This window comes from Euprymna scolopes, chromosome 9 (assembly GCF_053919585.1).
Source record: "Euprymna scolopes isolate OS-2025 chromosome 9, ASM5391958v1, whole genome shotgun sequence".
NCBI classification, from domain to species: Eukaryota; Metazoa; Mollusca; class Cephalopoda; order Sepiida; family Sepiolidae; genus Euprymna; species Euprymna scolopes.
Window position 1 is genome coordinate 33,567,086 of NC_136490.1, and position 16,386 is coordinate 33,583,471.

Consider the following 16,386-nt stretch of genomic DNA (forward strand, 5'->3'; position numbering starts at 1 on the left):
TTAAGAGAAGCTATCAAAATCAAAAAGCGGGGCAAGATCAGCAAAGGTACCCTCCTCCTGCAGGACAACACTCCAGTCCACAACTCGCATGTCACCAGATCAAAAGCACGGGCATGTGGCTATGAAATCCTTCCCCATCCTCCCCACTCTTCTGACCTTGCACCCTCTGACTTTCACCTCTTCCTAGCCATGAAGTTATTTATGAAAGGAAAGCGTTTCCCAGATGATGCAGCCTTTATTTCTGAAATCACGTCGTGGTTGGAGGACCAACCTGGGGTGTTCTACAAAAATGGTCTCCAAAGCTGCATCAAATGATGGGAGAAATGCATAACTCTGGGTGGTTCCTATGTAGAGAAAGACTAATAACTGTGCCAAGTTTCATTGCTCTACTGCTATGAGAAGTGGGTCAGGTGCATTACTTATTGCACGCCCCTCATAATTACATTTTCATATTTTATCATAAGTAATATATAAAAACTGAATTTTTCCCCAAGACAAAAAATAAGCCTTTTTATTACACACACGTTCTAAAAAGTTGCAAAACGTACAGACATTATTTTGACTTAATTCCAAACATCTCTAGTCATGCCAGGGATTACTACCACCATGACATATAAGAGGAAGAAAAAGAAAAAGAAGAAAAAAAGAGCAACTGTCCAATTTCCTTGAGATGAATATTTTATTATTTGAAAATTTGAAAGAAAAAAAAAATTCAATTTTATTTTTAATAAATTGCAACATTTATCAAAAACAATTGCAAACTTGTCTGGTTTTTCTAACCGTTAAATCATTAAATAGTTATCGAGTATTTCAAACAGGGAATTCCTTTTTATAAGCCTTTTTATTTTTCTGGAATCCTTTTTTTCTAAACATTGCAAACATGATTTGAGGCCTGTCTTTAATACATCCATCATATCTATTTCATATCATTTCTCTTTAGGCAATGTATTTCACATTAATATATCCTCACACTTAATACGCATGCTTGATGGACTACAGTGGTAATCAGCTCTTGAAAATTTCTAAAGAACAAAAAAGTTTTATTTTTCTAGACTTACCTTGCGAAGCAAGCGCCAGAGAGAAGAAGTTGTTCGTTGCTGATCCATTCCAGATATCATTCAATGTTAGTGCAATCGATCTAGCGTGCAAGTTATATTCTGGGTGTCGCAGTAGTTTCTCCACATTTTTTTTCCTCGACTGAGCCAGAGTGTTGTAATGAGACTTGAGCCATTTCTCTTTGAAAATCAAGTCGACCGAAGGCAACGAGAATGACGGTGGTCCGACAATTGAACAGTCACATTCATAGACACGGCTCTTCTGGATGTTAATCAAATAATTGTGGTTGAGTTTTCCCCAAATTGCCACATTTGCAATGCATGATGAGTGCACGTTTAGGGCGTCAGCTAATACCAATTTTGCATGAAATTCCAAAAAGCGTGAAACTCCAACAAAATTCTTCCGCTGTATATTCGGCGTATTCTCAATCAGAATATTTAAATGGAGATTGATATTTCCCGCACCTGCCACAAACACTTTAACATTGCGATGAGCAACTTGGTTGAGCACTTGTCCGTAGTTGCTAAAGATGTCGCTACTTCTCATCAACCATTCTTGCCGAGTTTCCGTACTACCGCATGGTAACTCGTCCAAGAAAATGACTATCTGACACTCCTGGAAAGCCGCCTTGACATCTGATGTAACACGGACCTTCTCTTTTAAGGTGCCATAGCCCATGTTCATGATGTCTTCAGCAACATCATTGAGGAGACTAAAAGTCGAATCATCCGCATCATAGAGAGTGAGCACTAAGTCTGGCTGCAATTTGAGTATCTCTCCGGACAACAGGTAACTAATTAAAGCAAAGCAGATTGGGTTGCTGGCATTCGTGATGCAAATGTAAAGTGGATTGTATGTTCTTAACAATTCCTCCTCTTCAAAGTCCACATTCTCTTTAGTCTTTTTGTTCTCTTTGGCGACAATGGTGGCATCATAACTTTTGATATCTATCGTCACGCCATAGTAACCATGAGCATATTCCTGAAAATCGTTAACTCCTCCAATCAAACTTCCTTTACCTCCTCGATCAACCAATTCGCGCCAAATGATGGGAGATCGGCTGTGATTCCAACCGTTCTTTGCACAAGTTTTTTCCAACCAATCCTGGAACAAAGTGTAAACCAGTATTACAAAAATGCATGAATAACAAACAACAAATAACGGTTTTATGTTTCCAAAAAATTGGTGTCATTTCAGATTTTCTCTTTCTCTAAACAATCTAAATAATAAAGCAAAATTAAAATGCAAGTAAATTTTACATAATAATTAATTGCATTAAGAAGAGTTGAAATTAAACAAGCCAAACACTATATGGTCCCCCCAACTGATTTTGGCTATTTTCCCCATTTTAACCCCTCACCTGATGTTTTACATCAGGGTAAAACAGCCAAATTAATGCACCGTTTCCTGAGAAACGATGCATTAATTTGAATTCAGTATCAAAAACCAACATTGAGATACAAGTATGAATTTTTGGAGAAAAATAAAAATGAGCCACAAAAGGGGTGTTTTTTATTCCTAAAATACCCTGAGGCACAAGCCCCACAATTTTCCCATGATAAAATATTACGTTTTCAAATGTATATTCCAGTGATGGGACGATTCCAAAATTTTTCCCGATTCCAATCGAATTACCGATTCCGTTCTAAAGCTCTGATTCTGATTTGATTCTCAATTCCCCTTTTCTTCCATTTCTTCTAATATTTATAAATATTTAATTATAAATTTGTTTTTTTTGTTTGTTTTTTTCAATTTTCAAATTGGGTAATTTCCGGGTATATTTTTTCTCAAATGTTTTCCTTGTAATCTACTGCAAATTTAAAGATAACAAAAGGTTTATTTTGACTTTAAACAAAGCCAAATTGTATTAGTTCGTCGTTAGTATATAACATGTTGCTTGAAAGTTTTCATAAACAGTTGAAAATAGTCAACGATTGGTAGTTAAAATGAGAAAACGATGTAAGAACAAAATATTAACAATAATATACTAGAAATAAAAAAAAATGTAATTAACTAATAAATAAAAAGCGAAACATTTTTTTGGCAGGAGAGATGCCGTGTGTTAAAAATCTCCCATCAACTCATTTTCAATTTTTTTTATTTTTACTTTAAAATTGTTAAATCAAGCATTAAAAGAAAAAGTAATCAATAAAGAAATTTATTGATCTATTTTATTGAAAACTCCGCTATCGTTTATCAAAAATTTTTTTAATTTCATTTTTTGTTGTTGTTTATCATTTTGTTTTCAGAGGGAGATATGATTTTTAACCCCCACCCCCACCCTTTCTCTCTAAATTCTATTTAAAAAATACTAAAATTTATTTTCTTTTCGATGGTGGGGGCTCTTTTTAAAACAAAATCTCCCTCAGTGTTTTCTTTAATTTTCTATTTTTTAACGATTATCAAGACCCTTAAGATGTGATCTCCTCGTGTCGGACATTATTTCTCGTTCTCATGTAACAGTCGACGCTACTTGTTTTTTTTTGTTGTTGTTGTTATTTTTTGTTTGTTTGTTTGTTTTTTTTACTGAATAAACGCTTCAAAATAAATAAAACCACTAACAACTTAGCCAGCTAAGTAGGAAAATCGATTTCTCCCTATTAAAAACAACAGTAATTAAGTATAAATATTTTTAAAAAATATTATGTAGTCTGTAGTCTCGTTTTTGAACAGAATAAACGCTTTAAAATAAGTGAAACCAATAACAACTTAGCCAGTTAGGTAGAAAACGGACACTAAGAAAATCGATTTTATTTTTTTAAAGACAACAGTAAAAAAGTAAAAATATTTTTTTTAACTATAATAGGGGGATATAGTCTTTTTTAAAAACAATACCTCCTTCAAGAACGATCATAAAATGTGTTTTCAATCGATATGTACTCAATAGGCGACCAGTTTTCCTACCTAGCAAAAAGGGATGAGTTTTCCGGGTATGAGTTTTCCGAGTGCGAGTTTTCTGGGGACGAGTTTTCCTAAATTCATTTTTGGTACCGCGCTATTCTTAAATTGTTTTTTCAGGTTAAATTCAAGTTTCACAATATCTTTTTTTTATTAAATTGTTAGGTGGAAGCACAGAATAGTTACAAAACACCTTCCCCTCTCCATGTTAAGAATGGCTTCCGAAATAATAACATTATTATTTCAGCACAGTATCAAAAATACATAAGTACCGTGTTTTTTTTTTGGGGGGGGGGGGTTCGTAATAACACAAGAATTGCTTAAACTAAATTAATTCTTCTGAATAAAATATTTGCTTTCTTTGATAATACATAAGTGTTTTCTTTCTTTTTTTTTTGTTCCATAATAATACAAAAAGTGTTAAAACTAGAGTATTTTTAAAAAATAAATATATGGTTTCATTTTTCGTGTCTGACTCCGTGATCAAGTTTAGTTTTTTCAAACAAGAGTAAACAAGTAAAAATATTTTTTTTTAATTTTATGGGGGGGGGGTCTTAGTCGTCTTTAAAAACAATACCCTCATCAAAATAGCCATAAAATGTTTTCAGTCGACAGTTATTCAATAATTGACCAGTTTTCCTACCTAGCAAAAATGAATGTGGGCACCAAACAAAATATAAGGAAACATGAAATATTTCAAAGGATGTAGTGATCAGACAAAACTAGCGCCAGAAAAAAAAATTCCAAGCATGTTAAATCTTTGATATTAAAGTGTGAAGTCTCTAATAGACAACATATGACCATTTATCAAATAGGTGCGAAAAGCTATTTAAATTTTGTGATATTGAATAGGCAAGTGAACTCTAAAATATTTACTTTGCTTACAATAAAAACTAATAAAAACAAATTAAATTATGTTTGGAGAGTCTACCTCTGGAAATGGGTTTTCAAATATGTTTGGAACAAGGATTTCCTTGCACCCAAAGAGGTGCCATAAAACTTAAATTATTTCAGAAGAAGCATATGACAGACACCTCAATGTACAGCTGACGCCAACGAAATTTACGCTTCCCTCCCGCCCAGAGCATTTAAAACTTTTTAATAATCATATGAACTCCCTAGGATGAGGGTACATAGACAATTTAATGAATAGATGAGGCAAGTTATCTCTCAATAAATTACCAATAAATAAAATAAATTAAACTGCTTATCAATGTTATATCTGTAAATGAGATTTATAACACATTCTGTGGCCCTTCTGAGTCTTATGTTGTAAAGGAACAACTTCTAATTAAAAAAAACAATTTGTGCTTGTTCCATTTTTTATTTTAAAATTTAAAAATAAATCGGTTTGGAATCGGAAATTAGACAATAATTTTTCTGATTCCAATACCGATTCCGATACCCCAAAAAGTTCTGATTTTTTCAATTTATATGGTCTTACTTTTGGGTAATTTTCAGCAAAATATAAGAATTGAAAAAGATTCTATTGCGAGAACAACTACTAAGATGAGAGCGATAGTCCAAACAATCAAAATTAATACCAATCCTCATCTCAAAAAAATTTTAAACAATTAATCTAACCGGAATGCATCAAATTTATAGAAATTTTGTTTAAATGAAAAAGAAATAAATTTGAAAACTTTAGAAAACCGAGTAATTCTGATAATTTTTGTTATTAAATAAAAAAAAAAAAATGAATAATTTGACGGATTGCTGCAATTCCTACTTCAGTCACATAGATTATTTAGAGTGAAATGATTTGACATTTCTTCCAAACAAATGATCTCTTCTTAAACCATGCTTGTTATAATAATAAAAATGATGACTTAAAAAGAGTAAGTTATAGTGGGTTTGGCACTTATCTATGACACGGGCCGAGACACACAGTTGCCAGACTATGATTATTTTTCAAGGCACAATGTTTAAGAAAACAATTTAATAAAAATGATATTGTAAAACTTGAATTTAATTTGTAAATACTATTTAACAAATAGTGCGGGTCGTTAAATGCAAAAGCACCAAATCACATTTATTTTATCAAAATACAATTGCTAAAACATTTATTGTATCAAAATATAAGGCACTTATGCATTATACGGGCGGGACCATTTTGTTTTGTTGGGTTTCATTGAACGATTAAGAGGGTGCGCAACTTTTTAACTTAATTCTCAGAACAGATGCTACACTTTGCTCTTAGCCAAAAGGCTAAGTAATGTTGCTTTAATAGAAAAAATGTATTTTTTCAATAAATGTTTTTACAATCATATTTTGATGCATTTTTTACACAATAACTTTTGGTTTTCAAGTATTTTGGTGTTATTTATTTTATCTATTTATTTTGTGTGTTATTTGACCAAGAATAAATTATGTTTTTGTTCTGCCGTAGTTAACACCCCTATATTCATGATAATATAGATTCGTCTGGCCCTATGTAAGCCAGACATTTCTGCTATCAAACAGAGAGCACATATACAGTTTAACCACTCGTAATGAACACCAGGACTCTTTCACCTTAATATTGTGACCCCTAACTAGGTCCACAACATTGGTGACGTATGGATTCAAAAAAAGAACCTACAAGGATATCTTTTGGATGAGCAACTAACTTCTAGTCAACAAACTTATATTTTTCTACCTTCTATGGAAACGTGTTTTTAACAACAACAACGACCTTATTTTGGAAAATTGTATTTTTCAAAACACCACAAGTAGAAAAAAATACAACACTCTCTATTGCTATTTCTAATGTTCAATAACTGGAGAAAGAATAAGATTTGAAGGTGAGGTTACCACTAACATAACGTTGAAGAAAGAAACACTTGAACCAGATACGCAAACACACTTAGAACGAATTAAGTGAAACTCCACCAGAAGAAGAGACGCATTTGACCTGGAACCCCCTCAAATTAGTACCGAAATATGTTCTTCCTGCAGAGAAAGGAAACTGGCGAACTCATTGGAGGTTAACCCGAGAATGAAAAATTATATTTCGGGGAAATAAATCTTTGGAGGGGGGGGGGCCTAACACCCCTATATTCATGATAACATGGATTCGTCTGGCCCCTGGCCCTATGTAAGCCAGACATTTCGGCTGTTGAGCAGAGAGCACACACACAGTGTGTCGTGTCACAGTCTAACTGCTCATAGTGAACACTAGAGCTGTTTCAACTTAATATTGTGACCTCTAACCAGGACCACAACAGTTTTATTAAATTTAGATGAGAAAGCAATTCAATAACTGTTTTGGTAAATGTAAAGTTTAAGCGTGATGCTCTTTTTTAACATTATTATTATTTAGAAACCTATTATTTAACATGTTTTGTAATTTCAAGACAAAATTGGAGTTATTGCCCCTAACAATCAAAGGGAAATAACCTAAAAAAAATTATCTGAGACAGAGAAACAAATAAACCAGAATTTTTCATTTTGATTTTAAAATATCCACGTTTTTTTTTTTTTTTTTGCGCCTTTTTACCCCCTGGGGACGAAACCAGAATTTTCCAGGGTCAAATATTATATTTCCAGATGAATATCCATGTGGTCTTGCTTTTGGGCAATTTTCAGCAAAATCTAATGGTCGGAAAACATTCTGTCCCAAAATGGGCCATTTTTGTCCGTTTTGGGCTAAAAATCACCATTTTTACCCCTTTGACCCCTGGGGACGAAACCAAAATTTTCCCAGGGTAAAATATTATGTTTCCAGATGTATATCCATGTGGTCTTGCTTTTGGGTAATTTTCAGCAAAATCTAATGGTTGGAAAATATTTTATGTCCCGAAAAATGTTATTTTTGGCCATTTTGACCCCTTTTGAACCCCTGAGGATGCAACCAAAATTTTCCCAGGGTCAAATATTACGTTTTCAGATTTATATCCACATGGTCTTGCTTTTGGGTAATTTTCAGCAAAATCTAATGGTCGGAAAATGTTTTATGTCCTGAAAGTGCTATTTTTGGCCATTTTTACCCCTTTTGACTCCCTGGGGACGCAACCAAAATTTTTATTAAAAATCCGGGAATATTTCATTTCCTCCCTTGCCTAGTTGTAACGTCATGCAAATTTCAGAAAAATGTAATGAGTAGTAATTGAGAATTTTTGGAACAAACGGAAGAATGGACAAACAGACGAATGGACAAATGGACAAGGTCCTAATCCATAAAATTCTTTATTTGACCAATCAACTCTGGTGTTTAATTTCCTTACTCTTCCCACACCTCTAATCATCCCTCACAGACTCCCTGCCTTCTTTGAATCTCTTATGTCACTCAAAAACTGATGCTCGATTCATTCAAGATGGCCCAAAAGCAGCCTGAAGCATTCTATATGTTTCTGTTGCATTTTTTCCAAGTTTAAATCAGAATTTTATTGCTAATCATTCTTCTAAAGTATCCTCATGTCCAGATTGCATATTTGAAATTCACCAGTTGTGCCAATCACGATTTAGTAGGATGTGTTCCAATTCCTGCTGTAGCTGTTCATTTGAACGTGAAATCATAAATATTGGTCAGTCATCTCATAACATGTATAGCAATAACATTCTGAATTTTCAAGAGTTTATGACAATTTTAAATGCCTGTACAAAAAGTCTGGAAACTTATTGAAAGCACCTCATAAGTAAAAACTAGCTTTTAGGTTAAACAAAGGCTTTTATTGATTAATTAGTCATAAGATAATGCAATATTATGATTATATAACAAATCACAAAATTCATACCGGTCTTACCATATCAGACTGTTTGAGGATACTGGCTTCCTGACCTAATATGCACCAATCATTAATATTATTGTTTTTCCCTTTGCAAAACTCAATCATGTTCTGCACCAAATTAACCGCGACATGTCACCAGGATTCAACCCTTTGAGATCTCCATGCTCATGACGTCATATTCAGAAATCATGGATACAAGTCTACATGATTCCTATATATTTTGAACGATTCCAAAATTAAGACATACAGTTTGAATTTCTTGAAGGAATAATTAATTTGTAGAATCTTATTTTTGTTTCAATATAACTAACCTGCCATTCACTTGGAGTTTTAACAATTTTGTGCACTCTGAAGTTTGGCAAATTTAAAGCCAATCGGTCTGCAAGAAATTCTGTCAGTGCATAAAATGGACAGTCAGCTTTGCCTGCGAAAATACAAAGAAAAAACACGTTTTTTTAAGGCCAAAAATCAATGAATCAAGAAAATCGACTAAAATCAAGTCTTTTTGATTGACAGATAGATAATTTATATAGTATGTATATTGTAGCATTCAGCATCAAGAAAAACAGTATCTTCCTCTACTTAAACCAAATACATCTTCAAGAGAAACTATGATCATAAAATGAATTAATAATAATAATAATAATAATAATAATAATAATAATAATAATAATAGTAATAACTGATGGTTGAGATTGCTATGTTGTGGAACAAGAAAACTTCCATCATGCCAAACATCATAGGTGTGTTTGGCTCAATTTCAGATGATCTTGAGAAACAGTCGAACTCTTTGGGAATCAAGTAGAGCATCATTGTACTCCAGAAGTCAGTTCTGCTTGACATAGCAAATATCCTTCGCCAGGCGCTTTCCATCTAATTGACCCTTTGACTCTACTCATAAGCTTTGGTGTAAAAGCTCGCTCTTGAGTGAAAAATTAACCCGTGTAAAGCATCACAACACTATGAAGTTGACAAATATATTAAAAAAAATACTACTACTACTACTAATAATAATAATAATAATAATAATAATACGTGAAAGGAACACCACATGAAACTAAAACTGTTAGAAAAGTAATAACCTGCCCCCCCCCTCCAAAAAAAAAAAAGCCGAGGTTGATTCCACACAAAATAATTTTGAAGGGTTGAGTTGGATTAAAAGACGGAAACAGGAGAGCACTAAGCAGACTTCTACTGGAAGAGTGCAGAGATTACTGGGACCTTGGGGAGGCTTATTGCCAGAAAAATTCCAGAGAAGATTAATTGTCATTGCCAGTGAAGGATCAATAGTAAGCAGCTGTGGTGTTGCAATAAAGCAAATTCATTTGCAAAGGTTATTGAAAGAGGTGAAGAGTACTCAAAATCTGAAGAGACTTGTTGTCGGACAGACATCAGAGAACATTACCAGTTATATAATCAATGAGTAATCACTGATGACGACCTGTGTGAGAACTCCTAGTGACTACTACTACTACTACTACTACTTTTATTACTACTACTGCTACTAATTAATAATAATAATAATAATAATAATAATAATAATAATACTAATAATAATAATCTTTTTTTTTTTCCTTTCCAATTTTACAAAAGGCTTGCCTGTTGGGAACAGCGAAAGTTTTAAGGTATAAAACCAAAAGCTAAAATAAATAAATAAATAAAAACATCAGAAAGTTGAGTCTGCTATGAAACAATAATAATAATACAATGCCAACACCTCGAATTGTAAGAAAATCAAGGTGATTCCCATTGTAATTGACCATAACAAAAAGCCACCATAAATGGCTTAATCAGATTGGCAAGACAATTTCTTTTCCAATTTTGCATAAGGCTCGCCTTTCAGGAACGTCGATAGTATTAATATAGCTTGATGTTCAGGAAAAAAACAATCCAACTAAAAATATCCAAAGGTTGAGACTACGATGATGATGATGATGATGATGATGATGATGATGATGATGAGGAGGAGGAGTAGGAGGAGGAGGAGGAGGAGGAGGAGGAGGAGGAGGAGGAGGAGGAGGAGGAGGAGGAGGAACAATAATAACAATAATGATAATGGAAAGTCAAAAAATCCTATGGGATACGAATACACAAATGGATAAACCCATCCAAGCAAGAAGACTGGATGTCATAATAGTTAACAAGAAGGAAGGGTCCTGCCAGATTGTATATTTTGCAGTTCCAGCAGACCACAAAGAGAAGATCAAGGAGACAGAGAAGCGAAGCAAATACATGGAACTGGCCAGGAAGCTGAAAGGGATATGGAAGATGAAGAAAGTCAAGATAAAACCACAAATTAGTAGGAGCACTAGGAACAATACCAGAAAATTTTTTAAAAAAGAATGGAAGAGATTGGAATCAGGAGGATGGCTGAGAAGATACAACGGATAACAATAATGAAAACAGCTGAAATATTAAGGAAAACCCTTGAATGTGGAGGCTAACACACACGAGCTACAGGCACAAACCGGATATGCAGAAACTGCCACAGGTGTAAAACACAAAGAAACATCACATGGAATCATGAAAACTGAGACTGTATAAATGTGTAGAAACCTGGCCCCTATTTTTTTATTTTTTGTGTCGGTAGGTGTCACAATAAACTGGAACCACACTAAATAAGTGAGGAGGGTCAAGGAAGATGGAAAGACTAAGGAGAGAAAGCACTAGCCAGACCTCCACTGGATAAGTGCAAAGAGGACTGGGACCTTGGGGAGGTTTATTGTCATCCAAATTCCAGTGAAGACCAATGGTCGCTGCAAACGAGAAATCAATGATAAGCAGCTGTTGCGATAATGCAAATTCTTTCGCAAACGTTATCAAAAGAGGTGGAGAGTACTGGAAATATGGGGAAACTTGCTGTCACTCAGACTCCAGCCAACATCACAAGTTGTTCTCAAAGAGAAATCTTTGATGATGACGTGTTTGACTTTTCCCAGTTACTTTTTAGACACCCTAAATCCTGCAAGAATTGAAGGAAAACACCAGGAACGAAATAAGGGAGTTAAATCGCAATCCAGAGATTCTGCAATCTATCACGAATAATGTTTTGGAAAGAGCAGAAATATGCAAAGCTGAAAATGTGCAACATTTAAAAGACATTATTTTTCATAAACAAAGATTGTTTAATTTTTGCATTTTTTTTATTTTTATTTCCCAATGTCTTAGTCAGATTGTGTTAAAATTACAGAAAGATATCAAAAATAAAGAATCTATTTAAGTTCAAAATCCTTCAGTAACTTTTTGAACACCCTGTAGAAGAATTCTCAATTCTGGTCTGTAGTATTCTTTTAGATTTACACTGGGATTCAAGAGGCTGTTAGTTGATGACAACTGTAATCGTGATTCTCAAATGAGGATATATCAGAAGAAGTAACGATCAAAATCAGAATCAGTTGCCTGCAGGTCAAATTTTGAATAGGTCTTTCAGCAACATTAGTATACTAAGAAATCATAATCGTCCTGAATGAAAATGAGGGGAAAAAAGGGTGCAAGGGCGATAATCCAGATTTTGAAATTTGTACTGTAGTTTTTAGCAGATGACGAGTGGCTTCCCTTTAAACGATTCGCTATCGTTGATTGTTGAGACTCATTCATTGATTTCGTATGAATCGAATGATTATTGTTGGCATTAGTTTCTCCGATATCTTTTTACTTAATTCTTTCTAGAAAGATATCCAGTGTTTTCAAAATGGGGCAACGTGAAAAAGTGTTTGTATGAAACGAATTGGATTCGAACTTGGCACATCCAGGTTGTCACTCCGGATTGTTAACCACTTACTTAGCCACCATTAACTCGCTGTTGTTGTTGATTTGCTTTTTTGCTTATTAAACAACACAACATTCTGCATAAAGCTCACAAATATCGTGCTCCAGGATTGTCTAATCTGCATGAAGTCTTTCTTATTGGTCTCAGCTGCGGGATGACAAAGTTTTACCCCGACACTGAGAGCAGCAAGGTTCAGTGGTTGTATGCAAAGTCAGGAAAGGTTTGTCCCAGAACACATAAAGAAATGACACAAAAGCAACATTGCTACTCTCATTTCATTGATTTGCGGTTCCATGCCTGACAAGTTTTTACTTGCCATATGCAGAGCGTAAGTGACCAGAGGACGACGGATTATGATGCTGAAACATCACCAAAGCAATGTTAACAATAATGTAGCCAATATTTACGCATCAACACACAAAATCAAAATGAGTAAATGCGTTTGTGCGCATGTCGTCTGTGTATACACTATCCTGAATAAAAACAAATAATTATATTTTGAATCAATCAGAAAACTTTCTGAATTTATTCGAAATTGTCTTTCTGGGAGCTATCTAAATCTCTTCAAAAGTCAAACCAAATTTTTCTTCAATAAACCAGTGAAATCCAGTTGACCCGAGGCTACAGATCGGTGTCGCTGGGCGCTCTTCTTTGGGCGCCAATCTCTGCAACATCTCTCTTTCCACACACACACACACACGCACACACACACACACACACACACACACACACACACACACACACACACACACGCACACACACACACACACACACACACACACAACTCATCACATTATCGTCTGTCATTATGTATAAACTTTATTTGGTGAAATATTCCCAATCTTTCTCACTGAAATATCTTCTATATATATATATACAAAGGGCAAAAATTTGTTCAAATTTATGTATGTATGTATGTATGTATGTATGTCACACATTACTTTATTAAAAAACAAAAAAACAAAAAAAAACTCCAGCTGATCAGCGTTTGAAAAGGCATTTTATTTAAAAAAAAAAAAAAAAAAAAAACTCCAGCTGTTTCAAACGCTGATCTGTTGCATTTGGATTTTTCGTCAGATTTCTATGTATATTTAGTTATAAAGTAATGTCTGAAGATCGTCACCATTGTCTGCTCTCAGAACGTGAGTTTTTGTGTACAAACATTTTATTTAAAAAAAAAAGTCCAGGTGTTTTAGCACTGATCTATTGGGCTTTGTTCTCGTCTGATTCCTACATCCATTCCTTTGTAAAGTAGCACAAACTCTTCAATGAGTGACGGTCTCTTTTACAAATTGTTTGTTATTTTTATAATTTTACCTGTTCATATTTGAATTTTCATTGAAGTATCCTATTACTTTTTTCTATTTTTAATATCAAACTCATTGAATTGTGCCCATCATCTTCATCCTGATTATTGAGGATATATGACTTTTGGAACGCTCCTTCATGTGTATTTTACATGTATGTGTATGTGTACGTGTGTGTATGCATATGTTAGTACATGCTTATATGTGTGCCTCTATGTGTGTATGTTTGCATGTGTGTGTACATGCATATGTATGTTTGCGTGCTTCTGTGTGTATGCATGTATGTGTGCATGCATGTGTTTATTTCCATGTGTATGTGGGGTAGAGAGGGCTCCTGTAAGCCGTGGTGAAGGTAATCCCTCTAGGAAAAGCAAATCTCTGATTTAAAAAACCATATAGCGGGAGACCAGTACCAGCACTAAGCTGGTCTGCAGTTTAACTTGTTGCTGGCTATCTTGCTCTTGCTTGTTGCTGGATCTCAACATTTGGGACCGAGAGAGAGATTTAGCTGTCGTACAAAGCTAAAACTCTGTAACATCATCTTTGTATAGATACTCCCTCAGGCATTTGTTTATAAAATATAGTCCTAAAGCAATGGAAAAGTTGTGACACATGTAGGCTTGAAATGCTGGAAGCATGTAATAATTGATCTGCTATCATTATATGTATCTGTGTGTGTATGTATCTATGTATGTATGTATGCATATGTGTATGTATGTTTATATATATACATGTGTATGTATATGTATATATATCTATGTGTATATGTATGTATATATGTTTATGTGTGTTTGTATGTATGTATGTATGTATATATATATATATATATATATATGTTTGTGTGTGTATGCATGTATGTATGTATATGTATGTGTATATATGCGTATGTGTATGTATATGTATAAATGCATATATATGTATGTATATGTGCATATATGTGTACGTATTTGTATGTGTATATGTATGTATATGTGTGATTGTATTTGTATATGTGTGCGTTTATATGTGTATGTATTTGTGTATGTATGCATGTGTGTATGTATGTGTATTATGTAAGATGTATGTATGTATATACATGTGTATGTTTATGAATATATGTGTGTGTGTGTGTGTGTGTGTGTGTGTGTGTGTGTGTGTGTGTGTGCGTGTGTGTGCATATATATGTATGTATAGCAATGACCGTCTTCAGTGTCATGTCTGCTTGAGCGTGTGAATTCGCCGGTAGGACTAAAAAAAAAAGAAGAAATTCATGTTTGGACTCATGGACTTTAAGTGTCTGAGGGAGTGGCACTCGTCTGACAAGACATTGCATTCATCATGTATGTATGTATGCCTCGCAAAAACTTTCGACAAAGGCGACGGATTTTCACGAGATTGGTATCATTTTAAAGCTGGACTCTTCGGACGACAGATATTGAAAAATTGGCTAAAAACATTAATTCCTTCACCCTCAATTAGGCACTTTTTTTATAGAGGGGGGTAGCAAAAATCGTTTCTTCATGACAATTTAGCCATACACGCTTGTGCAAAAAACGTTCTTTCTTAAAATAGTTTAAATATTTAAAAAAAAACGACCCAATTTTGCTGACGTGATCATAGCCCAGTTGATTAAGGAGCAGCGTCATTATCTTAAGATTGCACGTTCGAGCCGAGATGTCAGATTTTTATTTTTTTTTTATTTTTAAAGTTTTAATATTGAAACAGGGTTATTTATGCCATTTTTTCGTTCTTTTTTTTCCATCATGTTCGCTGTTTTTTTTATTTGTTTTGTTTTTGTTCTCCCGATTTTTTTAAGAAGTTTTAACATCGTTCGCTTATTCTTTATTTTGCTGGGGTTTTTTTTTGTTTTTTTTTAAATAATATTTAAACAGGGTTATTACGTACACTGTTAATATTACACTGTACATATCGAGCGTTGCTCCGGAGTCTTTTTATTTTCATGCTATGTATTTTAATAATTTTGTTTTAAATGAGATATTGTAAGTTATATTTAATTTTTATGATATTATGTCGTCATTGAATTATGAATTGAATTAAATAAGTGTATAACTAATTTTGTTATCATGATGCTTTTTTTTTTAATCTGCTTTTAAAATAAGTGGGTGTAAATAGTTTCTAAAACTGCCAATCTTTTAATGCATGAGGATTTGCTCAGAATTTTTGAGCCAATAATAAGTTTCTATTCCCTTCAAACTTCAAAGAGTCACAAAGTAATTAAATCTTTTTTCACCCACTCTACAATTAATAAAATCATTAACATAGTTACAAAGAAACTAAAATGCATTGTGATGGATTTGATTTTGTAATAAAAAGAGGGCTGGTAGTCGCATCGTCTGAAATGTAAATATAACACCTAAGATAATTGTAGTATTACATTCCTGTTTTTACAAGTTTTTCCATGAACTGTGATCTGATGAACCTACTACACTTATATCCCCACCACCACCATCTTGTGTAAATACCCCCAGATCACACATCTTCTCTGTAAAGGTCCTTAGATCCCAGAAGATTTTCTGCTTTAATAGCTTCTTTCCTCGGACTGCTTGCTTATGGAATTGTCTACCTGCTTACTGGCTATACCAACACGCAGAAATTTAAATGGTGCATGTCCGTTATAATAACGAAATCCAAAATTCGAAATAATGAA

The 16,386-nt window shown here is 33.8% G+C and overlaps 1 protein-coding gene across 1 annotated transcript in view; it reads right to left on the reverse strand.

Annotated features, from left to right (window-relative positions):
• The window catches only part of LOC145284491 (putative malate dehydrogenase 1B), a 36,823-nt gene that overhangs the window by 19,219 nt on the left and 1,218 nt on the right, over positions 1-16,386 (reverse strand). The window contains exons 2-3 of the mRNA XM_080133367.1: positions 8,975-9,087; positions 1,059-2,160 (exon numbers count right to left, since the gene is read on the reverse strand). Of these exons, the coding sequence (XP_079989493.1) occupies positions 1,059-2,160; positions 8,975-9,087 (1,215 nt within the window). The remainder of the gene's footprint in view (positions 1-1,058; positions 2,161-8,974; positions 9,088-16,386) is intronic.